Genomic DNA, 26,250 nt, shown 5'->3' with positions numbered 1-26,250 from the left:
TACCCAGTGTTGCATTCTGTTAACGTCTGGTTATTCTTCCAGAGTCATTCTAAGAGAAGATCATAATGACTTCTATTTGGGTGAGTAGAACCATGTAGTCCGCATACCTTACTCTTGTGCTTTTGGGATCGTGTCTGTTTGCTTGGAGACTGAATTTTAGAGACAGAAAATAGAGAAAGTCTGAGTCATTTGCATGACACACTTCTGACTGTTTTGCTCATGCGTCATTTTGAAAAACTATTGCCGGATAATGAAATTATTTGTTTAGTAATGAGAGCACAGCTTTGCTTAAGTTCTGTTAGTATCCCAGCCAGCCAGCCAGCCAGCCAGACTCTTCTGAGAAGGGCAATATCTAAAAGCAAATTCTGAAACATTGGGAGCTGCCTTGCACCAAAGTCAGATCCATTAGCCTTTCTTTCTCAGTAATGTTCACAATGAGTGGCAACACCTCTCTAGTTTCAGACAGGGTGTACCTTCAGGCAGGTGTGGTATTCAACTAACTTTTACTCAGAGTTAGACCCATTGAAATTAATGAACATGACTCAGTTAATATCTCCTGCATAAAAAGCATGTGTTCTATCACTGAGCAGTAGTCCTTTCTAAGGTCTGTATTCCCCCAACCTCCTCAGAATATCATCTTGCTGATAATGAAATTTTTTGCTCCACTTCCTTTCTTTGTGGAATTTGTAACAAACCTCTCAGTCAAGGGTAATTAACTGATGGATGGATTCAGACTCATGTGGTTAAACTGTTAAGGTTTCTCTAATGTGATGATTGCACTACTAGTCATTCATTTGCTCGCTCATTCATTCATTTTTTTCTGGAAATTTATTCCACTTGCTTCTCCTTAGCAGGAGTCCTACGTTATCTTGCAAATGGGTCACTCCTCATCCCAGAGGTGGAGTGGGGGGGGGGAGAACCAACACATTTAACCTTGTAGCTCCAAAGCTGTCACTTCTTTTAGGGAGAAGAAAATAAACTAGGAAAAATGCGCCTCGTTCCTCAATGCTAGCGAGAGCCTTGGCTTTGTAGCAAATGTTTCCCCACATCCCAGTTCTCTCTCTGGGCAAAATATCGCCATGGAAGAAATTTGAGAAGTGACAGAAAAATCAGGTTCAGGAACTGCCTCTAGGTTCGAGGAGAGTCACTCTCTGGTAACATTGATGTGCCCTCTCTTGGTGTCTTTACCCGAGAGCAACATCCCACGACTATGAGCCGCCATTTTAATTTCCCAGAATGTTCCAGAATGCCCAACGTGCTAGCACTCTGGGGCACTGTGGAAAATTAAAATGGGGTTGCTAGGCCCCAGTATGGGGGTCCTGGACAGGTGCCAGCAATGTGGGTGCTGCTGAGGTGATAGGGCTGGAACATGACTTGAAAATCTGGCCTGGCCAGTTTTTGTGGAAGGATTTCCAAATACGTTTGGAACGTGGCTACGACATCGGCACACTTTAGATACAATGAGGCTGTGGTTCTGTCAGGGTTTGGACTACAACTCCCATCAGCCCTTGCTAGCAGGCGCCAAGTAGGAGAAGGCTGCTCTGCGGGAACTGAAGAGCCACAGGCAGTTTAGTCCGTTACAGAAACAGGAAGCAAGCAGAAGATGGAGACGGCAGCTCATGTCTCCACTTCAGCAAACATCCTGGAGCCAGTTGGGTTTGTGTAAAAAGCAGAGTAACGCCCACATGCAAGACTTCCCTGACTCACTGTCTCACTGTTCAACCGCACTTTGTCTCCACGATGTGAAGGAGTGGCTTTCTTTCCCTTTGCACATTTCCATAGGGTGCTCTTCCTCTCAGCCTAGCACATGCAGTGCGCACTGCTGCACCAGCAATCTCAGGAATGTGCGAGCTGCGTGCGCCTTTCATTGTTCTTGACTGTGGCTGAATTTGAGCATGTTCGGAGCCCCACGCAGGCAGGATTTTGGCGTCAGGAAAGCGCTTCGCTTTTATTTATTCATTTCCAGTGGATGAACTAACTCAACATTCCTGAATGGCTGAGATCATAAGCTCCTGGTGTGTGTGTGTGTGTGTGTGTGTTTTCCCCTCTCCACACCCAAATAAATTTCCTCTGGCCTCCTCTGGTTAGATCAGATATTATTAGCAAAAGGCCAGGACTCTGATTTGTTTGCTGGTCTATTTGTGTTTTGAGATCGGCGTAAATTGGCATTCCTGAGATCGTGACATAAAGTGACTTCTTTTGTCATGGTGTCATATTTCACTTTTTCATCGTTTAAAAAAAGGCAAACAAGTTTCTAGCTCTCAGACTTCTGCGGACAAAAAGTACGAACACAATTTGCTTGTCATTGTAGCGCTGGTCTATACCTGAATGTTAGGAAGGTCTAAAAAGTCATGATAGATTGGCAGTGTGGTGCAGAAGAACTTGACTGGTCTTCCATATTTGCTAGCATGGCTTGTGTGTTTGTGTGCTCAGTCTATTTTTATTATTATTATTTAAGAAAGAGAGAGTATGGGCCCCTCCAGACTGGTGTTTTACTCCAGGTTCTGCAACGTGTTCTTGACACAACAAGAGAGCATTAGTGGTGGGCTCATTCTTTTTTATTAGTCATTCTGTGATGCTTCCCAAATGCTGCCACATTATTGCTATCCAGAGGGGCTATAGTGCAACAAAACACACAAACAAAACACACAACACACACAAACACAAACACACACATCCCACAAGCATCTGGTGTGAAAAGTTACGGGATTTCAGCAGGAAATTACAGGATATGCCCTGATTGGAAATGAAACAGTATGATCAGCCAAACACTTTAATAAGAAATAATAATAATAATAATAATAATAATAATAATAATAATAATAATAAATGATAATTAATGATAATAATAATGATAATGACAATAATAATAATAATAATAATAATAATATATTATTTGTTTCTCCCTGCTCTCCCTATTTTAGGTTGGCACTAGGGGAACGATTCGGGATGCTCCTGGCTTTAATGCATCAAGAGATGCTGAAGCAATTCGGAAAGCAATTCGGGGAATAGGTAAGTGGTCTCGGTCCTCTGCCTCCTTCTCTGTGTCAGGCATGGGCGGGGGGGCAGTCCACCCTGGGTTCCAGGGGAGGCGGTGACACTTGGGCCTGCCCCGCCCCGCCGGCGGGCTCCGAGCAAGCCACAGAGCGAAGCCGCTCCACCCCGTGGCCCGTACGGGGTCCACCCACCGGCGCCGCTATGGGGCTGCCCCACGCAATCGGCGGCTCGTGGGGCTCCCCCGTCTGTGCTGCTTTAAAGCAGCACGGACGGGGAAGCCCCATGAGCCGGCGCTCGTTTGGTGGGTTGCCGCTGGAGCAGCAGTGCCAGCGGGATGCACAGTCTGTCCTGACGCATGCGTCGTGATGTCACAACGCATGCATCAGGACGCCCCGGGCACCCAAGAGGCTTCCTGTGCCTCTGGTGTCAGGCAGGCAGGCAGGCAGAAGATCTGGTCAGATGTTGCCTCCCCCTAGGATTTCAGTATAAACACCACCTTCTGCATCCAGCTCAGCCTGCTTCATGTTGGTTTAGCCAGTGTGGTGTAGTGGCTAAAAGCAGTAGACTTGTAATCTGGTGAACCGGGTTCGCAACTCCGCTCTTCCACATGCAGCTGCTGGGTGACCTTGGGCTAGTCACACTTCTCTGAAGTCTCTCGGCCTCACGCACCTCACAGAGTGTTTGTTGTGGGGGAGGAAGGGAAAGGAGAATGTTAGCCGCTTTGGGTAGTGATAAAGCGGGATATCCCAGTCACCAGTCTAGCTGCCGCATTCTGGATTAGTTGTAGTTTCCGGGTCACCTTCAAAGGTAGCCCCATGAAGTCCTGGACACAGAATTGACCTGTGCCTCCATGGACAGCTGTGAGTCAAAGAAAGTTACCTTATACTGAATCTGACCATTGGGGCATCAGACTCAAGTGTTGCCTACACTGGCTGGCAGCAGCTCTCCAGGATTTTAGACAAGGTTGTCCGCCAGCCTTACCTGGAGATTGAACCCAGGACTTTATACATGCAGATCAGATGCTCTACCACTGAACTATGGCCCTTCCCAGTGTTAGTCATATTCAGAGCAGGCCCACATCAAAACTGGTGGACGTGAAACTTGAGGCTATTGATTTCAGTGAATATGACTCAGTTGCAAACGAACAGCTAATTATTCCATGCCAGCTTAGCAATTAAAACTCTCCTGTGGTCCACATAAATGATGATCTGCAATTCGTGAATTTAATTCCATTCATTCCAGCCGAATCAAGAGTTGCTTGTACAAGAATGAGAACAAAGTTATCTAAACAATTCATTTTCCCACGGTTTCCCCCTTTCCCCTTCTGTGCCATTGATCCAATAAGTTAACACGACACATTTAATTAAAGCTCCGCACTTAATTTCCCACTCGGTGATAGCTTCAGTTCCCCCCTCCTTCCAGTTGTAATTTCTGCAGCCAGTAATTAGTCATAAATTAATTAAATCTCATGTTCTGGTCTTATCCCTTCCAGAAAACCCAAATTCATTATTTTGTGATCTGCTTCTTAATAGCTAATACCAGTAGCTATCGACAGAGCTCTCCTCTGTGAATTTGTTGATTTATCTTTTAAAGTTGTCCAGCCTATAGAGTATCCCAAAAGAACTGGTGGGTGCTCTTCCAATGCACATTCTGCAGGGGTTGCCATATTGTACCATTGAGGGGCTTGTGGCAGCTGTCATGGCTGGATGCCGAGAAGTGGTGGGAGGAAACAGCTGGGGGACCCCCAAGAGAAGATGCCTCAGAGCCAGGGGATGATGAGTGGTCAGATGGGGGAAGAGGGAGGAGACTGAGAGGAGGAGGTGTCGGAAGAAGAAGAAGAGTTTGGATTTGATATCCCGCTTTATCACTACCCGAAGGAGTCTCAAAGTGGCTCACATTCTCCTTTCCCTTCCTCCCCCACAACGAACACTCTGGGAGGTGAGTGGGGCTGAGAGACTTCAGAGAAGTGTGACTAGCCCAAGGTCACCCAGCAGCTGCATGTGGAGGAGCGGAGACACGAACCCGGTTCACCAGATTACCGCTCTTAACCACTACACCACACTGGCTCTCAGTTGGAAGCTGGAGGTTAGTGAGCAGGAAGAGGCTGTGGCAGACAGCAGTCCAGACTCAGAGGTAGAAGTGGAGGTCGGAGAGGAGGGTACCCAAGAGGCAGAGAAGAATCCAGCTGGGTGTCTCCCCCTCCTGCTGTGACCAGCTCCTATCCCCACTGGTTTCCCAGAACCAGAAGAGGGATGAAGAGAGCAGAGCAAAGGCAAACAAAGTAACAGAGTCTCAGATTGCTCCGGAAGGTCCTGAGGGAGGAGGAGACTATGGGACTGTGGGAACCTTCAGTCCTCACAACTGACTCATTGTGGCAAGACCTACTGGGAAGAGTTGCTGTGCTCGCTAGGCCTGGCCTCCTGAGCTGTTTTGTTTCTTTTCCCCCTTCACATTTGACAGGAAATATCTTTAATATTCAAAGTCTACAGAAACACTTTGTCAAGCAGCCGTAAATCTTCTGCATAACATAGATGTATCCTGCTGGCAACTCTTAAATTCTCTCAGAATTACCAGAGAGCTAGTTGCATTCACTTTCATATCACTGGTGCAGAGCTGCATGTTTACTCAAACCGAACAGACTCAGGTTTTCATCAGCTGTGCATGAGGAGGACACAGGCTGATATTAACATTTATTTCAATTTGCTGAAGAGTTTATGAGCCACGCAATGGTCTCTAGCATGCAAGAAGTCAAAGAGTTCCTCTGTACACTTCTCCTCTGCATGAGACTTGGATGACACTGGAGCATTACACTCCTCTAAACGTTCCTGAGCTTTCACACATTTCTCAATCTGTTCACAATGCTCCCTGACAGTAGTTAAAGGATCCACAAGCTCTTCTTCTTCTTCCTCCTCCTCCTTGGGGTCCCTGCTCCGGCCTTCCAGCTCCTTCTCATCCTGCCACCCCATCTCTGCAAATCTCCCTCAAGCCTCACTCCAGCTGTTTCGTTCCTTTGGATAAAGACTTAACTTCACTGGCACTTTCTGAGTTATTGCAGCAGCCAGTCCTGAGTAGCGCACATGATTAGGACCAGAATTTTCTTTTTAGTTGGGCATAAAACAGGAAAGCGGAGCCTTTGTGAGCCCGAGGGCCACATTCCCTCCTGGGCAATCCTTTGAGGGCCACATGGCTTCTGAGCGGGGCCAGAGCAAAAGTGGGTGGAAGAAAAAAGGCAAACTTCACCTATGTGCAGTAGGCCAGTTTCCACAACACTCCTGGCACTGACAGGGAAGCGAGGTGTAGTGGTTAGAGTGTTGGACTAGGACCTGAGAGACCAGATCCTCAGTCAGCCCTGAAGCTCGCTGGGTGACCCTGAGCCAGGCACAGTCTCTCAGCCTAACCTACCTAAAATGAAAGAGGAAGGAGAGCTATGCATGCCACTTCGAGCTTCATGGAGGAAAGGTAGGCTGCAAATGTAACAACGAATAAATAAAATATGTTGTAGGGAGTAGCAGATTACAGTGGGTTTAAACTCATCGTTTGGATGTGATTATTCTGATTTTTTTAGCCTGGGAGTTGAACCACTTTTTAGGCTTTTTTTTTATTATTAAAAAAAATCGGTTCTGTTTTGCATCTTAGGCACTGATGAAAAAACCCTGATCGACATCCTCACGGGAAGATCGAATGCTCAGCGGCAGCTAATTGCGAAGGAATACAGGGCAGCTGCGGGAAAGGTATGGTTCGGAGATGATCTCTAGGCTACATCAAGGAATAAGCGGGGAGGGGGGGAGGTTTCTCTTGTGATGACACCATTAAAAGTGACTGGGGGATGATCAAACCAGAAGTTTGGTTTTTCAAATGAGGCAACCTGAGGAGGAGGAGAAGCAGGGGGAAGGAGATGTAACCTCTTTTTCGGAAGAGGAAAAGAGTGTGAGGCCGCTGATTTTGTAAGTTTTGTATAGTATTATAGAAGAAAGCCGATAGGGAAATTTTTAAATCTCGCTTTTCCATAACACTAGAGCCTGTGTGCAAGCTGAATGTTGGAAGATTCAGGACAGACAGACTTTTTCGTGCATGGCGGTGTTAAACTGTGGAACTCACTGCCACAAGAGACAGTGATGGCTTTAAAAGAGGATTGGATGAATTCAAGGAGGAGAGGGAAACCCATGGCGACCAGCCACGAAGGCTACGCTCTGCTTCCGCATTTACAGGCAGTAGGCCTACAGGTGAAACTCAAAAAATTAGAATATCATGGAGAGGTTCATTTCTTTCAGTAATTCAACTTAAATGGTGAAACTGATATATGAGATAGACTCATGACATGCAAAGTGAGATATGTCAAGCCTTTATTTGTTATAATTGTGATGATTATGGCGTATAGCTGATGAAAACCCCAGATTAACAATTTCAACTTTGTATATGAGAACGTGCGGTGTTGTAAGCATTCATGTTAACTTTAGTTTAAGCAAAGGGATTTGTCAGGAAGTCGGTTCAGAGGATTTAGAAATATTGTATGTGAAGACGAAACAGATTATTATTATTATTTTTTTCTTTCTTTTTCCTTTTTCCTTTTCTTTTTCCTTTTTTCCTTTTTCCTTTTTTCTTCTTAATCCTTTTTCTTTGTTTATATATAACATAACTTGTCCAGAATCGCGAAAGTAAGACACAAACAACCAAAATAAGTATTGTAAATAACTTTATTTAAGCTTTGTAACTGGGTTTGGTAACAAAAAGGATATTTGTTTTATATTTGTAATTCGCTAATGTGTGTTTCAGTTATGTAGTAAATTTAAATTATGCAATAAAATAAAAATAATTAAAAATGAAATGGGAAAAAAACCAATTTCAACTTTGGGGTTTTCATCAGCTGTACGCCATAATCATCACAATTATAACAAACAAAGGCTTGCCATACCTCGCTTTGCATGTCATGAGTCTATCTCATATATTAAACTCCAGTAGCTAATGAAAACAATTGCTTACATAAATGGACTTTTCCACGATATTCTAATTTTTCGAGTTTCACCTGTAATGCTTCTGAATCCCAGGAGGGAAGAATGCTGTTATACAGGAATCCTTCTTGCAGGCACCCTGTAGACATCTGGTTGGCCACTGTAAGGCAGGATGTTGAGCTAGATGTCTGGCCTGATCCAGCAGGCCTCTTCTCATGTTCTTATCGAACGTAAGAAGCTGGAAACTGGGCTTCAAGACCCCCACTCGGCCATGAAGCTTGCTGCAGATGGTGTCATCTCAGACTAATGTTGGTTGTTCTTGCAAAGCTACCTTGAGATCCAGCCTATTTATAGCATCCTTAAGGACTGGGCAGAAACAGGGTGGTGAAGGAGATGGCAATAGGGGGCAGTTGAAAGTAGGGATAAAGTGTTGTGCCCAGTATGTAAACAAACAAACAAACAAACCCCCTGTGTTGCAAAATATGACTTAGCAAAATCGAAAGCAACACGATGGCCAGAAACAATAACAGTATAGAATACTTTATGGAATCATGCAAAACGTCAAAACTATCAAACTGAATTCTCTGAAAGTCCTTGGATAAAGTCACGGTGCCAGACTTTGCTTGGCGGAGATCAAGCTTGTAAAGCTTTGTATAATCGGCAAATGTCCAATCCTGATGTCCAACTCTGAACTCTGCTGAACAGTGTTTCCGGATAGCAACTTCACACTCTTAAGTAGAAAGATGTGTAATTTCTTCATTAACCAAACTTTTAATATACATGAGAATGAAAAATACTCTGGCTGAGGTTGAGGAAGCCTGCCATATGCTATCATCAGTCAGGGTGGATTAGCGAAGATGCCTGGGAGGTTAGGAGGTCTAATTATCAATTTGCATGGCTGGACCACTTCAGGCTGTAGGTGACACATGATGGATCCTCCTCTCTCCATGTAGACAACCTTCTCCTAGTTTTCCAGCTGCAAGGATCTTTTGGATGGAGAGAGCTGTCGTTCCTAGCGCACCCTCCCATGTGTGTTTATTTTCTTGCTGCTCGCATTATTTTAAATTGACATAGCCCACCCATTAATAAATATTTGCTGGGCATCTTGCAAACAAAGCATATTCTTAAAAAGGCAGCATGTAAACATTTGCATCAGCAATGAAAGGCATCAAAACAAACAAGCCACGGTTGCAACAGTGATGGAATGAAACCAGATTTAAAACCACAACTAAAACAAATTTAGGCTGTTTAATGTGCTGTGTGAAGTGGTCTTGCACAGGCATGGGTTTTTGTCCTCACTGAGAATGAAGCTACAATTAAAAGATAAATTCAGTGGACGGTTTATCTTTGTTGTAAATGGCAGACCGTCCTTGGAGCCTGGATGGGGTTTTTGACAGCGAGAAGCATTGACAGCTCTGTTTCTTTCTCTTTTTGAAAAGGATATGAAAGATGCTTTGAAGGGGGATCTCTCTGGCAATTTGGAGCGTATAATGGTGGCTCTTGTAACGCCTCCGGCAGTGTTTGATGCTAAACAACTGAAGAAATCCATGAAGGTAAGTCTACGGAGACAGCGTTGCTCCTTCTGTTATTTCGCTTGCCATATTGCATCCGCTGCTGTTTTGAGGAAATTAAAAGATGGACATAACTGCATTGCGAGAATGTCTCATTTTACATGAAGTTGTCTCCGCACATGGTTTGGGATTCAGAAAAAGGCATGTGGATATTGCAGCCACTTTCAAAGCTGGACCTCTGCTTGCCATTTCCCTTGCGGCAGTTGTCACCTAACGGAGGAGATAAGCCGCTTCATAAAACCGAGCAGCAGCTAGCCTCTTCAGCAGAGGAAGAGCAAGCACAGCTCCACCTCTCCGTACAGTTGCCTCTGGCATATGCATGCCTCTTCTCTGGATTTTGGCCCCAGAGGACACACAGATGTTCTGATTCAGGCATGGCATTCTACCCCAACAAGGACCATCACATTTGTGTCAATGAACTGGGACGGCTATGTGCTGTAAATATTTTCTCAATGCCACCAATCCTTTCAGAGGGCAGCTCAGTTCTAAAATCCATACTTTGGACCAGCAGTTAATGGATTGATCGATTAATTGGTCGATGCTTTCGGCGCCCATTTAAACTGTTATCTCACACCATTGACAGTTTGCTAGCGGTGTTAACTAATCCTGATAGGTGCAGTCATGGGAATGATAAGCCCCCCCCCCACGGCTCCAGTGAAAAAGTTAAGCACTCACTTAAAGCCTTTGTGTTGATGTTAGTTAGGAGCTCAGGAGTTCTTGGCTGAATTGTCTTCAGTCAGTCTCTCTTCTGCTGCCATGTTATCGCCTCTGTTGACATTTTGTCTTTTGGCTCCTCAGAAGCTTGCTAAATGCTAGATCCCCAAAGAGGCCCTACAATGGAAACCTACAGTGGAAAGTGCCTAAATCATAGAATCTTAGTTGAAGGGACCCCAAGAGTCATCTAGTCCAACCCCCCGCAATGCAGGAATCTCAGCTAAAGCATCCATGACAGATGGCCACCCAACCTCTGCTTAAAAACCTTCAAGGAAGGAGAGTCCACGATCTCCCGAGGGACACCATTCCATTGATGAACAGCTCTTGCTGTCAGAAAGTTTTTTTTCCAAATGTTCAGTCGGAATCTTCTTTCTTGTAACTTGAAGCCATTGTTTCGATTCCTACCCTCGTGGAGCAGGAGAAAACAAGCTTGCTCCATCTTCCACGTGACAGCCCTTGAGATATTTGAAGATGGCCACCCGATCTCCTCTCAGTCTCCTCTTTTCCAGGCTAAACAAATCCTGTTACTCTTCTTTTTGCTTCTAGGGTACTGGAACGGACGAGCAGGCTCTGATCGAGATCCTGGCCTCAAGGACTAGCAAGCAAATGAAAGAAGTAGCCCAGGCATATTACACAGGTAACGTTGACTTTGAGTGAAGGGATTCTAGTCAGGCAGGTGCCGTAATTGCTACTTTCCCAGCAGGCAATGCTAGCTGGAGATCGGTCAAAGAGGTTTCTTCAGCCATTGCAGGTAGCTGGGTGGGAAGAAGACCTTTTTCTTGCTGGATAGCTGAGGAGTGCAATTCTGGGCTGGCGTGGAGAGGATGAAGCAGGTGGGGTGGGAGCTAGTCTGTTGCAGTGGAATGCCACATCCCCTTCAGCCACGAAGACTTTGAGCATCTTCTTTCCCTGCAAACAGAGGCTTCCTGGAGGCTGACTTTACTTGGCGCTCTGATGAGTCAATAATGTTATAAATCTCAGGAGTAAATCTGTCAAAGTTATCTCTTAAACAGTCTGGAGTAATGTGTCGGGCCTTTATAAATCTTAGCAGCTCTGCCCTTTGAAAATATATATCGCAGGATTCATTAAACCCCAGCTCCATGGTGCCAATTAGCCACTTTAACAATGGGGCCAAACTCCTCTCCAGTCCTCTAGTACTGATGTAGTTGGGTCCCTTCCAGACATCCTTTTGAATGTGCATCCAGGATGGTTTTTGTGCTTTTTGATGCGTTCAGACGGGATCACACTTTCAATACCCTTTGTGCAAAGTTTTGGGGCAGTCAGATCCCTTTTCTTGAGAGTGTTCGTATCGTTGCCTGGCTTGATTCTCTTAAGATAATCTACATATACACATTCTGTTAGCTGATACACACATACACATTTATAAAGGAATCAAAGAAAAGAAGAGAAAATGTGAAGAAAGGGAAACAGAGAGAAGAGGGAAAAAAGGCCAAAAGGGGAATGTAATACATTAAGTAAAGTCAAACTCCAGTGCAGGGTGGCCAACTCTCAAGAGACTGCGATCTACTGTCAGAATTAAAAACTGGCAGTGATCTACCCCCGTTTTTTTTGGGGGGGGGGTCACCTCTAAGTTTTTGAGCTTTTTTTAGGGAGAAGAAAAGCCCCATTTTTAAGGGGCTATAAAAGGTTTTGGGGGGGTTCGCTTTTGGGGGGGGTTAAAGGCAAGGGACAAAGGAGTAAAGTCACTCACAAAAAGATCGCTGTGGATGAAAACAGCAGCACAGAGAAAGCTCCATCTTCCCTTCCAGAGATCATACAGCAATGGAGGGCGGGGTGTGGGGGTGTGGCAGGAGTCAGTTTTAGTGACGCTAGGGAAAGGGAGACAGAGATCAACTGCGATCTACCAAAACCTTGTGGTGATCTACCAGTAGAAGACGATCGACCTGTTGGACATCCCTGCTATAGATTATTATATAGATACAAGTGACATTATTATCCCAATCTAAATATGGTTACCAATAACACACTACATTGTGTATTGATGCTTTCCGGATATCAATATATTTGTCCAAACAAAGTCTGCGTCTGTAGTCAATCGGTTCATACCTGTAATTGTCATGGGACCAATGGAACAAGCGAGTGGCTGTTAAACCCTCATCCCCCTTTACTGAGTTTTAGCTGACATCAGCTGGCCGCTTTTCTGCTTGCTGGGATGCTGGGCAGGCCTTCTTCCTTGCAGCCAATCCCCAGATTGCTTCGGTTCTTAGAGGTGCTTTTCTGGAAAGGATCCTCTTCTGCTGCGTTCCAGAAAGATGAATTGCTGAGCTGTAGAGAAGCCGAGCAATGATGGATTGGGCAGTTTAATGCAAGCCAGCCCAGCGGAGTCTATACTTGGAGCCGGCACAGCTCTGAGGGTAGCAGCGAGGCCCATGGCTTTGATTAATATCTGGAAGATTTATGGCTGTTTTCCCGGTGAGGTGGGTGAAGCTTTTCACTAGGAGTGCATTTAGCTTCATGCTCGAGCACGTCGTATTCTAATGGGGAGCCCTGCAAGCTGAGCCAGGCAAATAACACACGTTTGGAGAGCACGTTTATTGAGCCGTGATGGACTTCTTGGAGGCCGGCTGGCATTGCAAGCGGACGATTTTGGTTAATTGCTTGGCGGTGTCCCCTAAAAGCAGGCGGGAGGGGGGGATCTCCGGCCCAACAACTGTATGTGGCCCTCCAGCCCTTTCCATTTGTTTTTTTAAAAAAATAATATTTATTAAAAAGTTTTTTAACATAACAAGTAAAACAACAACAACAACATAACGACAACAACATTGACAGCTACAAAAAAGAAAAACACACTACAAAAATCTTACTATCTTTATAAAATTATATTTTCCTCACATCTTAATTGGACTTCCTCCTGTCTCCTCCTTCTGCGTCCCTTGTAAATAGCTTTCTGTAACTTCCAAAATCTAATTCTATCTATTTTCTAACAACAACTTATCATTTATCATCTCTTATCTCTTAACCTATATTATATCAATATCAAAATAGTTACATCTATCTCTTATCCTAATCCTAACACTTAATCTCATAACATCTAACTTCTATTCTACAACCTATCCTATCTTCCAAATATATCTAATTTTCAATCTTACAATGCTCTTTTAAATACAATTTAAATTTTCCCCATTCTTTTTCCACCGCGTCGTCTCTCTGGTCACGGATTTTCCCGGTCATTTCTGCAAGCTCCATATAGTCCATCATTTTCATCTGCCATTCATCAATCGCCAGCCCTTTCCATTTGGCCCTCGGAATTCTTTTTATTTTATTTTATTATTATTTTCTTCCTTTAACATCTCTCAACAAACAACCCAACAATTAGCTCTGCCGAGCTTTTGACTTCCCTCCCACCCCCCTTCACCAGGTAATGTATTTCAATCCAATCGCACAATTTTTAATCTTTATCTATAGTCCACATTGTAGGATTTACTTCAATCCTGCTAGTGTCTTCACATTTTTTGCAATTATCGTTTAAATAATAAATTTACTCCAATCTCTATGGAATTTCGAGTCATCTTGCTCTCGGATTCTGCAAGTCAGTTTAGCTGTTTCCGCGTATTCCATCAACTCCGCAATAGTAGGTATCTCTTGTAACTTCCACTTTTGGCCCAGCAAAGTTCTTGCCACCCCCGTGGCATACATGAATAGTCTTTGATCTACCTTTGCAATTTCATTACCCATCAAGCCTAGCAAAAAGCTTCAGGTTTTTTTGGGAAATGTATACCTAAACATCTTCTTTAATTCATTGTAGATCAGTTCCCAAAATGCTTTCACTTTTTCAGTTGGCCCTCGGAATTCAGTCCAGCTACAGCAACAGGAAGTGTATCTCTTGAATTAAGGCAGTGTTTCGCGAGCTTGGGTCCCCAGCTGCTAAACTATAACTCCCATCATCCCTGACCACTGGTCTTGCTAGCTAGGGATGATGGGAGTTGTAGTCCAACAACAGCTGGGGACCCAAGCTTGAGAAACGTTGATTAAGGAGGAATGTGTGTGTTGGGGGATGAGCAGGCAAGTTTCAGAAGAGGCTGCTTGACCACCACCTTCCGTTAAGCCAGCCAGCTGAGAAATACACATTTATGTTTATTCATTTACTGCATCCCTATCTCACCTTTTTTTTCCTCCAAGGAGTGCAAGCACAAAGTTTTCCTCGCTCCTCAGTGAATCCCCACAACAACCCTGTGAGGAAGGATAGGCTGAGAGACAGCAGCTTGCCCAAGTTCACCCAGTGAGCTTCAGGGCCAAGTCAGAATCGGTTTCCCAGGTCCTAGTATCACACTCTAAACCAGGCATGTCCAAAGTACATTTTGGTGGCCTAATCTGGCCCATCGGTTGTTTAATCCGGCCCCTGTGGCCAGGGGCGTCGCTAGGGGGGGCGCTGGGGGCGGTACGCCCCCGGGCGACAGGGGCCACAAGCGGCGGGTGGGGGCGACAAGCGGCGCCCCTCCCGCCACTCCCCAGGCAACGCCGGTCACCCCGGGAGCAGCAGCGCTGCACGGATGGGGTGCTCCCTCGGCCGTGCGCTGTTGCTCCTGGGGCGACCGGAGCGAGCGGCGGCGCATGGGGGTGACAAGCGGCAGCCCCTCCCGCCATTCCCAAGCGCTGCCGCTCCCTCCGTCACCCCAGGAGCAACAGCGCACGGCCGAGGGAGCACCCCATCCGTGCAGCGCTGCTGCTCCCGGGGTGACCGGCGTTGCCTGGGGAGTGGCAGGAGGGGCCGGCGCTTGTCAGCCCCACGCGCTGCCGCTGGCTCCGTCCCCCCGGGAGCAGCAGCGCACGGTGTGTGCGGTGCTGCTGCTCCTGGGGCAACGGAGCGAACGGCGGCACGTGGGGGTGACAAGAGGCAGCCCCTCCCACCATTCTCACGCGCTGCCGCTCCCTCCGTCACCCTGGGAGCGGCAGCGCACGGCCCGACGACGGAGTGCGCCTGCGCGCGCAGGCGCACTCTGTCATCGGATCGCCGCTTCCACAGCCTCCTTTTGAGCCGGAGAGCTTAAAAGCGAGCTCTTCGGCTTAAAAGAGGGCTGCAGAAGCGGCGCCGGCACCCCCGGAAACGCCCTGGGGGCGGAGCGTCATGACGTCACAATGTGATGTCACGACGCCCCGCCCCCGGGGCGTTTCCTTTGCCGCCCCGGGTACCGCGGAGCCTTACTCCGCCACTGCCTGTGGCAGTTTATTTCCTGGGTAAAATCCTAAAAAAAAAAACTTGACAGCTTCAGAAAGACAAGCATGTTAGCCTGTGGTCCATAACTTGCAAGAATAAAGTTCAGGCCTTTCTAGAAATTTCCTACATGCTCCAAGGCCATTGTCAGGCAAACGGCATCTTTCAGATTTAGGATATTGAGGCACAGCAGCTGTCTGGCCCTTCCTTAAACTGTTAGGAGAAAATTGGTTGGAACCAGTTTGGGTAAACTTGTTGCTGATTTCGTGTGAGATGGCAAGCATTAAAAAAAAACCCACTTGAAATTATGGAAAATAAGGCTTCAGTTGTGTGGGGTACTGGGGCAACCTCTCTTTGCCTGTGGGCCAAAATTAGAGCTGTGGAATCAAGAGGACTCACATTGGCACTTCGGTGGCCTTTGCAAGGCTAAAGATGGGGTCTACAGCCTGGGAATTGTTGTACTCATGGCATTCCTTACTGAAATTTTGCTCATGGGCCTTTTCTTTCCAGTTTATAAGAAGAGCCTCGGGGACGACATCAGCTCCGACACATCTGGCGACTTCCGACAAGCCCTGTTAACTCTGGCCGATGTAAGAGAGCCTCCAGCAATTCGCTTGTTATCTTGTAGTGGTTAAGAGCAGTAGACTCGTAATCTGGTGAGCTGGGTTCGCGTCCCCGCTCCTCCACATGCAGCTGCTGGGTGACCTTGGGCTAGTCACACTTCTCTGAAGTCTCTCAGACCCACTCACCTCACAGAGTGCTTGTTGTGGGGGAGGAAGGGAAAGGAGAATGTTAGCCGCTTTGAGACTCTTTCGGGTAGTGATAAAGCGGGATATCACATCCAAACTCTTCTTCTTCATTATCTGTGCCTTGCCCGTTTATGGCCGGGTTGGGATTCCAATATTCCCAAGTCCGTTAGCTTATTTGTGGCATTTGTTTGTTTTTGGAATCCTATGCCCCTCTTTCAACAGGCCCTATGGCAAACATTGGGTCCAAGTCCTGTGGTCCCCTCCTGCACCGAGTTCCGATCATGACAGCACATTCAGAAGAAGGGCTGGAGAGGCTGTGCATGAGATAAATGTTGAACTCTGCAGCTGCATTGGCTTATATAACTGCCTCTTATAAATTCACAGTTCGGAGCGTAGGAAACTGCCTTGAGTCAAACCACGGGTCCACCTTACACTGAATGGCAGGAATTATTCAGCGTTTCCGGCAAGACACTTTCCCAGTTCCAACTGGAAATGACAGGAATCGAATCCAGAGCCTTCTGCCAACACTGGATTTAGGGCAGTGCGGGCAGTTCTCTCACACAGGGTGCCAAGCCAAAGGGGCACAATATAATGATGATTATAAAACCTATATTTAAATGGGTACCATATAAAGATCCATAAAAAGCAACTGTACCCAAATGAATTATTGTTATTGTGAAAATAAGAAATATTTAGCGGTGTGCACCAAATTTCGTGCCCAGGGTGCCATATTACCAAATTCCACCTCTTCTTCTACATTCAAAGCAGATGTTCTACCATAGCTCTTTGCTTCAGCTGACCCTTCTCCTGCCCCCAAATCTGTTGCCTGGGGTGGGGTGGGAGTGGGCATCACCCATGGGAGACTTGTGCCTGGTTATGCCTGTTCAACCTATATAACTTGCACGTAAACGCATTGCTACAGGGGTGCCCTAAGTCTTGTGCCCTCCTGCAAAGGAAACAGTGTCAAATCGGCTCTCCACCTCGCGTATGCTTGTGACAGAGGGCTGGTGCCAAATGCAGTTTAATCTGACGGATGCTCTTGTTTTACTTAGCTTTTAAAACTTCTCTCCATGTGATCACAGGGCCGAAGAGATGAGAATCAACGGGCGGATGAGCAGGTTGCAAAGAAAGATGCTCAGGTAATAGCAACTCAGAAAGGTGTCGGTTGTAGGTTTGGCTAATCGGGAAGTTTCCGAGCTGTTTAAAAATGTTTGCTAGGGTTTCTGAGCTGGCAAGCTGTGCAGGACTGGGATTGCTCCATCTTTCTGAGGAAGCATTTTTTGGGGGGACAGCGGGATGTCTGCATCTCCAAAAGGACATTGGGAGAGTTGGAAGGAAGTGAAGAAGAGGGCAACACAGAGGCTTGTGGCCTGAGGACCCTTCTGCATTTGAGACCTCTTTTCTTTAGGGAGGAAATACATTGGTAAGGTGTGCAGACGTAAGACAGAGTATGGACAAACTTTAGCTGCAGATCGTGGTTAAGGAGGAGAGATCTTAGCTGTGATCTCAGGTTCAGACGACACACTAAACCAAGGTCTGTCTTAGCTGTTGTGCTAACTTTAAAAGCCTGGGGTGACGCAAATCAGGTGTGATACCAGCACATCCATGTGTTCATGCTAAGCCATGGTTTGGCCTAGCGGGATGTGCAAACACAGCCTCTATCTGCAGTCCTACCCCATGCTTGTCAGGGAGTAAGCTCCATTGAAAAGGAGGGCAAATATTTCTAAGCAGACATAAACAGGGCGATACTAGAGGGGTTTATGAAATTCTTTATGGAGGTTTAAAGAATTATTCATGGTGTGGGGGGAAAACAGCTGGTGTTTCTCCCTCCTCAAAATGTAAGAACTCAAAGTCAGCCAGGGAAAGGGATTGGCAGGAGATTTCAGGAGAGGTGAAAAGTGCTTCTTCACATAGGTAATGATGACCCCAATCAGAGGGTGGCCAGAAGCAAAAGGTAAGAGGGCTTCTGCACCTTTATTGATTTTTATTAAATTTTATTAAGTTTTTTCAGATTTTGAAATTTACAAACAATGATCAGATAACCGACACAGAAAGAGAATTCCAAAGAATCTCCTGGATTTACCTCCTCCCCTTTGCGGGTCCTTATATTAACCTTTTCCTCCTGCATCTTGTCTATTAATCCAAAACTATTCAATCTCCGTTATCTTCAACTTTAAACTATAAGTGTTATTCCGATTCAACTAATAATTTTAATTGTTTACAATTGTTTGGTTTTTAAAGTAAGTTATATGTTTTATTTTCCCTGTTCCTTATTTTTAAAAAATTGTCTTACTGTTTTCTGAGGGCTTCTGCACCTTTAATAGCTGCAGAAGGGGCTGAGATTGCCTCAGCAACTAAAGGTGCACGAGCCCCAGCCTTCATTCTTTGCACCTGGCTACCCTACCTCGGAAATGTCTAGAATGCTACAGAGACAAGGCAAAGAATACAGGCAAGCTTTTAATCTCTGGTTCTCTTCCTCTTCTTTTTCTTTTAGATCCTGTACAACGCGGGCGAGAAGAAGTGGGGGACCGACGAGGGCAAATTCATTGAGGTTCTGTGCTTCAGCAGTTTTCCTCAGCTGAAACTAAGTAAGAAACCATTCTCTTTTTCTGTGCTATTCAGTAGAGGGAGGCAAGCAGGCAGGTCTTGCGAATTTTTCTACCACCCGGAGATGCCCCTTAACAGCGCTGGCGTTCTTATCTCTTGTCATTCCTAAGCCTTTGAAGAATACAGAAATATCAGTGGGAAGAAATTGGAAGACAGCATCCAGAGCGAAACCTCAGGAAGTTTTGAAGACCTGCTGCTGGCCATAGGTAAGAAGGACTTGAGGAAAATGCGTCTGTGTGATATATAACTATTAGTCCGCTCACAGTGTGAGTCTACCTTCCCCAACCTGGTGCCCTTTGGATGTTTTGGACGACGATTCCCATCGGCCACAGGAAACGCCAGCCAGTTCAGACCACGTTGCCTCAAAAAGTGTGAGGCACAATAAGCCTGCTTTGGGATACATTTCCACAAATGTGGTGTTTGCGCCTTTTGAGGTCTCCCTCACTTTTGTTCCTGGTGCCTGTTGATCCCTACCCTCAGACAAATAAGGGTTGTGCCCATAGCACTAAAATGCACCTGGCGATTAGTCATACAGAAGCACAGAAGCATAAAATTGTAGCGTTGGAAGGGACCATGAGGGTCATCTAGTCCAACCCCCTGCAATGCAAGAATCTTTTGCCCAACGTGGGGCTCAAACCCCTGACCCTTGAGAGTCTCGTACTCTACCAACCATGCTACTCTGATGGCCGTGATGGAATATCAGGCAACTGACTTGTATATTTATTGATGGCTATGATCAAGGCCAAAGCTTTTAATTCTGGTTTAATTTTTTTTCTATGATGTTTTTTTCTGTTTTATATATATATTGTTTTTATGTTTACTTTTGATGTTATCTTTTTGGAAAATTAAGAAATTGTTATAAAAAAATAGATATAAGGAAGATTTTAAAATGTTTAATTGTGTTTTTATATATGTTGGAAGTTGCCCAGAATAGCTGGGGCAACCCAGTCCAATAGGTGAGGTATAAATAATTAATAATAAATAAAATAACAATAAAATAATAAAATTTTCATCAGAGGGAGGGGGGAAGGCCTAGAGCTTTTAGTACTACAGCACATAACTGTGCTTCTGTTTCTGTTATTGCATGTGTGTTTTACAGTGAATTTCTTTTTTAACAAGGGCAGAATTAAATAAAATGCTTGACACCCAAGCCTAGGTGGGTGGGACATTTTTGAGTTTTGAATCCTGAAATTAAAGCTCTTGGAGATGATGATGATGATGATGATGATGATTATTATTTTACTAACTGTAAATGTTCTGATGCAATGGGTAAGTCTCATTATCTTCATTTCTCTCTCTCCACAACAGTAAATAAATAAACCTGCTCAGTTTTGCCACAACATGTTAATTCAGAGCTCAAAAAAAAGACACCCAGAAGCATTCATGCAGATGTTTTTTTGATTTTTTTTAAAGTGATGCAATTGTGTCAATTATTTTGGGGGAGCACATTCAGAAGCCCCCAAAATCCAGTTTAGTACTTGCAAGAAAATGGAAGTTTCCGTTGCATTTTCGTGGAGTTCGGGGAGACGGCTTGACCCGTTCTAAAGGAAGTCTGCAGTTGTGCAAACGCAGTTAACATAATTACCCACGAGGGGGCAGCAGTAAGAAAAAATACCGACAAAGGCATTGTAAACAAAGCGCATAACAGAATGGACTAACATGTATCTGCTCTGAATGAGAATTTGATGTTTTGCAAGCGCTGGGGTTGCTGTTCCAGCAGACAAAAAGCAATCATGGAGTCAACGGCTAACTCTCTTCTTTCTTTCTTTTTGATAGTCAAATGTGCAAACAACACTCCAGCTTTCTTTGCTGAAAGGCTGCACAAGTCTTTGAAGGTAAGGACACAAGATGCTGCCTTCTTCAATCAGTCGTTCAACCTTTATCAGCATACAGAGGAAACAGGAATATTTGGGCCAAAACATACAATTGGCATCTGTTCACAGAAGGAGATGCTTTGGGATAAAACTATAAAGTTAAAAAGTACCACTCAGGTCTTACGACAACGTAGTTTCAGGGCCAGATTTAGGTTTGATGAAGCCCTAAGCTACTGAAGGTAATGGGGCCCTTTGTGTGTCCAGCTATCCTTTGTCAACAACAAATTGTCGCTGTTTTTTTGTGTTGAATGCAGTGGTATCTTGGGTTACATACGCTTCAGATTACATACTCCGCTAACCCAGAAATAGCACTTCAGGTTAAGAACTTTGCTTCAGGATGAGAACAGAAATCGCATGGCGGCAGCTGGATGCCCCATTAGCTAAAGTGGTGCTTCAGGTTAAGAACAGTTTCAGGTTAAGAACGGACCTCCAGAACAAATTAAGTACGTAACCAGAGGTACCACTGTATATGCTGTATGGTAATTTATGGACCTAATAGGTATCTAAAGCCATTTGCACATAACAAAATCTGTATTTTATCAAAGTAATCGTTGAACTGAAATACAATCAAGAAGAGGTATATTAATAGTGAAATTTTGGGGGGCAGCCCCAAGAGAGGGGGGCCCTAAGCTACGGCTTGTTTAGCTTATACGTAAATCCGGCGCTGTGTAGTTTCATGGCGTTGCTGCCATATTCTGCTCCTTTCTCCATACTGTCATGCCCACAGCTATTCAATAAAAAAGAAACCCTGTAGGAATCAGAACAGTTTAGCCTCTCCTTCAGCATGAGGCTCAAACGTTTGTCATTGATTACTTCATAAAATGGACACTAGAACAAGACATGTGCAGTGGTCTCGGCCTGTTCTGCACCGCAAGGACAATACCTCTCTGAATTTGGGACCTTGGAGAACGTTTCCTGCAAGATTGCAGGCAGCATTGCACTAAGTCTTGCAAGGGAAAAAGCTCTGCACTGGTGAGGATTGTATAGGTGGTGTTGCTATGGGGCAGCCTTGCCAAACAAAGTTAGGGGAGAGGAGCCTGTATAGGGCTCTCCGTTGGACTCTAATTCCCATCAGCCCCAGCCAGCATGATGGGATATGAAGTCCAAAAATATCTGGAGGATGGCAGAGCATCCCTGAATTAGAGGGAAGTTTTCTGCAGTTTTGTTTGTTTGTTTGTTTGTTTGTTTGTTTGTTTGCAAAGCACGTAAATAGTGTATGTGCTTTTCAAAGTACAGGGTCTGTAGCTCTGAAACACAAAGGAAACAATTTTTTAAAATGGGAAAATAAAAAAAAAATTATTTCCAGTAGCTCCTTAGAGACCAACTAAGTTTGTTCTTGGTATGAGCTTTCGTGTGCATGCACACACTTTTTCAGATACACTGAAATGGAAGTCACCAGACCCTTAAATATAGCGAGGGAGTGGGGAGGGGTATTAGGAATGGGTGATCAGCTGATAGGTGTGGAAAACCTGTTGATGACTCTTAACGACTGCAATTGGTCTTGCAGGGAAAGGCAAGGGGTGAAAACATACAACTGGCATCTGAAGAAGTGTGCATGCACACGAAAGCTCATACCAAGAACAAGCTTAGTTGGTCTCTAAGGTGCTACTGGAAAGAATTTTTTTTGTTTTGTTTTGTTTTGACTATGGCAGACTACCCACCTGTAACTTTAAAATGGGAGAGGGAGTTACTGGGTTCTTTTTGTTTTTTACTTTTATTAAGTGTTTTTGTTTCTTTATATTGTGTTGAAACTACTCTGATACCTGGGAGTAATGGGCGGTATACAAACTTTTATAAATAATCATAAAGGTTATTATTATTATCATCCCTTTCCTTGTTGATAGGGGGCTGGGACAGATGAATTCACACTGAACAGAATTCTGGCATCCAGGTCAGAGATTGACCTCTTGGATATTCGAGCTGAATATAAGAAACTGTACGGCGTCTCCTTGTATTCTGCTATTAAAGTGAGTACCTCAGTCGCTTCAGCTACATTCCAGATCTCTTTCTCTCTCTGTGTGTGTGAATCCACTTCTTTGGTATTGGACATGAAAGACACTGTTGGAAAGCAGAGAGAGATGGGAGGTGATGGAAGCTATGGAACTTCTGTCCTCTGATACTTGGGGCAGATCCCTAAACGTCACCCAGGCTCTCTTAATTCAACACAGATGGGTTCTATGACACAGCAGACCAATCCTCTCTCAGCCCTGATAGCACGTGTAAACCTAAGGTAAAGGTAAAGGACCCCTGGAAAGTTAAGTCCAGTCAAAGGTAACTATGGAGTTGTGGCGCTCATCTCGCTTTCAGGCTGAGGGAGCTGGCGTTTGTCCACAGACAGCTTTCCGAGTCATGTGGCCAGCATGACTAAACCACTTCTGGCACAATGGGACACAGTGACGGAAACCAGAGTGCACTGAAACGCCGTTTACCTTCCTGCCACAGCAGTACCTATTTATCTACTTGCACTGGTGTGCTTTCAAACTGCTAGGTTGGCAGCAGCTGGGACAGAGCAACGGGAGCTCGCCCCGTCACGGGGATTCGAACCACTGACCTTTTGATCGGCAAGCCCAAGAGGCTTTAGTGGTTTGGACCACAGTGCCACCAGAGTCCTGTAAACCTACCAAGCTCTCTAGCTGGCAACCTGGGGTTGTGCTGCAAGCTTTAAACATTCTCACGCTTTTCTGGGCTTGAACAATGCTGCCTATTGGAGAGGTTTGCGAGGAGGTGAAATGCCCTGGCCAAAACGTGACTTCGCTCAAGATGCTGAGTGCTGTTCCGAAACAGCATAAGTGAACACACTGCTAAATGTTCAAGTACTTTCCTGAACTGGGCTGTGAGTATAGAATCCCTGAGAACCTCCGCTTTCTTTCTTTTTTAAAGCAAGTTTCTGGTCCTCATTGATGTGAAAACGTCACATATGAAATCGTGGCAGGCAGCTCTGCAGAAGCTTTCCTACTCACAGGCATTGGAGCTTCTGAAGCTTTCTTTCCGGTCACCCAGAAGCTAGCCTCGCCGCCACCCCCCAGATGCCCAGATGCAAAGAGGGACTTTTCAGTCCTTGTGCAAAAGAGGGACTTTCAGCCAGTCTAGCTTGTCATGCTGATCTGCCCACTAGGAAAGGGTGCAAGAGCCCTGTGCCCTCTATGCATTTTCTGCATATCAAAAAAATAAAATGCTTTAAAACTGTAACCACCACTCCAAAAAATAAATGAACTCACCTGTAACGTGGTGGAAATCTGTGTGACAGCAACCATGTTTGCATATACAGGTGCCCACGAGTGGAAACGCTGAGGTTTCCTTGAGGCTGCAGATAGACAGACTGCGGGGACAAGTTTGCTGCCCAGATGTCTGCTGATAACGAGGGCCTCCTCGGGCTATCCTGTTGAGTGGAAAACAAGCTCAGCTGTTAACTTGGTGGTTTTATGGGGGATCCAGATGTCTTTTTTTTAAGGTTTCCTTTCGCCAGCACTCTCTATATAGCAGCCGCGTTCTCTTGCTAGACAGGAAGGCCTTTGCGCAGTTTAATGGTCCTCACATAGCCTGGGTCTTGCTCTGTGGCATAGTTAGTTTAATGGGTAATGTGGCCCGGCAGCCATAACTGAAGCACAGTGCTGCTTTTGTCTATAAATGGATTTACCATGTTAAGAGATTGAAGTGTGCCTCTTTAATGTGGCTTCCCGACTGGTTGGTTGTTTTTTTTGTTTACCCTTTGCAGTCTGACACTTCTGGGGACTATGAGACCACGTTGCTCAGGATTTGCGGTGGAGACGACTGATGGGGACGAAGCGCCGAGCCCTGGCGTTTCCTGCTTTGTGCTGCCATCCTCTTCTGCGGAGTTTCTGAATGTTTAAACGAGTGTAAAATTGCCGCCGCTTTTTCTTTTGTCGCTTTCTCAATTAGGCTTCATAACAAGCAGATGCTTATTTTAGCACTTCCCTTCAGGCAACCGATGACATTTGCCGCCACACACGCTGTGCCTTTGGATGAAACCTGCACCCGAAATTGCACGGGCCAGATCTGCTGGCACTAAAGAAATTGTTGGTGCCCATGAGGTTGGAGTCTGCCTGGGTTATACAAAAGACATAAATCAATGAGTTGTATATATCCAGCATCTAGCACTCTCTCCATTGTGGTTTTCAAGCTGTATTGCAGAATCAATGTAGCTGACACTGACTTTATTATAAGTTATATTCTTGGGGAGAGGGGGAGAGGAGAGCTGGCAATAAGGAAGTGGCCAACTGGCAACACATTATGAGTGAGTAAGTAAGTAAATTTTTATTTATACCCCACCCTCCCCAGCCAATACTGGGCTCAGGGCGGCTAACATCAAATGTCAAATACATTAAAACACAATCAAACAATTGATTAAAATACAGCTTAAAAATTAGAATCAGGATAAAATTAAATGACTGCCCTTGAAATTACAACCAAAGGGTCGGGAACCTCAAGTATTCATCTGGGCCAGCTATCCATGTTGGTCCCACATGAGCCAATAAAAGGGCCAAAGAGGTAACTTATAGGGTACCATAGAAGGGGGTCAAACTGGGCCCGGACTGAAGGCTAGGTGGAACAGCTTGGTCTTGCAGGCCCTGCGGAAGGATGTCAAGTCCCGCAGGGCCCTGGTCTCCTGTGATAGAGCGTTTCACCAAGCTGGGGCCAAAGCCGAAAAGGCCCTGGCTGAGACCATTTTAATGTCCTTGAGGCCCGGGACCTCCCAAGATATTATTATTTGCGGACCATAAGGTCCTCCGCGGGGCATACCAGGAGAGGCGGTCCCGTAAGTGCGAGGGTCCTAAGCCGTATAGGGCTTTAAAGGTTAAAACCAGCACCTTAAACCTGACCCTGTACTGCACCGGGAGTCAGTGCAGCTGGTACAGCACTGGATGAACGTGGTCCCGCGGCAAGGAGGAGAGAGAAAGCAAGTTGCATGGTTCAGTTGCATGCCGGAGGCCCCAGGTCCACACCCTGATGTCTCCAGTTGGAAACACCTCCTGGAAAATCCTGCCTTATAGAGTTGTGGGACTCCAGCTCCTATCGTCCCTGACCATTGGCCATTCAAACTGGGAGCGATGGGAGTTGGGTAGTCCTGACAACATCTGGAGGGCCACACATTTTCCATCCCTGGCTTGCCAGTAGTACATGTGAAAAGGATCTGAGGGTCTTAGTAGATCACATGAGACAACAACGTGATGCAGCAGCAAAAAAAGCTAATGCTATTCTGGGCTGCATCAACAGTGTTCAGATCCCAGTCTAGTGTTCGGATCAAGGGAAGGCATAGTACTGCTGTATTCTGCCTTGGTCAGACCACACCGAGAGTAGTGCGTCCAGTTCTGGGTGACACAATTTAAGAAGGATATTGACAAGCTGGAATACGTGCAGAAGAGGGTAGCCAAGATGATAAAGCATTTGGAAACCAAGCCTTATGAGGAATGCTTGAGGGAGTTGGGTATGTTTAGCCAGAAAAAGAGGAGACTAAGAGGAGATGTGATAGCCATCTTCAGATATCTAAAGGGCTGTTGCATGGAAGACGGAACAGGCTTGTTTTCTCCTGCTCTCGAGGGCAGGACTCGAACCAATGGTTTCACGTTACAAGGAATGAGATTCCGGCTAAACATC

At 45.5% G+C, this 26,250-nt stretch overlaps 2 protein-coding genes across 2 annotated transcripts; one reads left to right on the top strand and one right to left on the bottom strand.

The window, feature by feature from the left end:
• The first annotated feature begins 9 nt into the window (after window positions 1-9).
• Window positions 10-24,671, top strand: ANXA3 (annexin A3). The gene is made up of 12 exons (XM_033160862.1): window positions 10-80; window positions 2,925-3,012; window positions 6,634-6,728; window positions 9,386-9,499; window positions 10,778-10,868; window positions 15,915-15,994; window positions 17,236-17,292; window positions 18,648-18,741; window positions 18,871-18,966; window positions 20,537-20,595; window positions 22,479-22,601; window positions 24,350-24,671. The coding sequence occupies exons 1-12, from the start codon at window positions 66-68 to the stop codon at window positions 24,407-24,409; spliced, it is 972 nt and encodes a 323-aa protein (XP_033016753.1). The 5' UTR covers window positions 10-65; the 3' UTR covers window positions 24,410-24,671.
• LOC117053257 (cytochrome b-c1 complex subunit 6, mitochondrial-like) lies at window positions 5,671-5,963 on the bottom strand. The gene has a single exon (XM_033160863.1). The coding sequence runs from the start codon at window positions 5,961-5,963 to the stop codon at window positions 5,688-5,690; it is 276 nt and encodes a 91-aa protein (XP_033016754.1). The 3' UTR covers window positions 5,671-5,687.
• Window positions 24,672-26,250: the final 1,579 nt, after the last annotated feature.

Source organism: Lacerta agilis, chromosome 9, assembly GCF_009819535.1.
Source record: "Lacerta agilis isolate rLacAgi1 chromosome 9, rLacAgi1.pri, whole genome shotgun sequence".
NCBI classification, from domain to species: domain Eukaryota; kingdom Metazoa; phylum Chordata; class Lepidosauria; order Squamata; family Lacertidae; genus Lacerta; species Lacerta agilis.
Note: the sequence above shows the minus strand (reverse complement) of the source record. Positions and strands in the feature narration are given on the sequence as shown.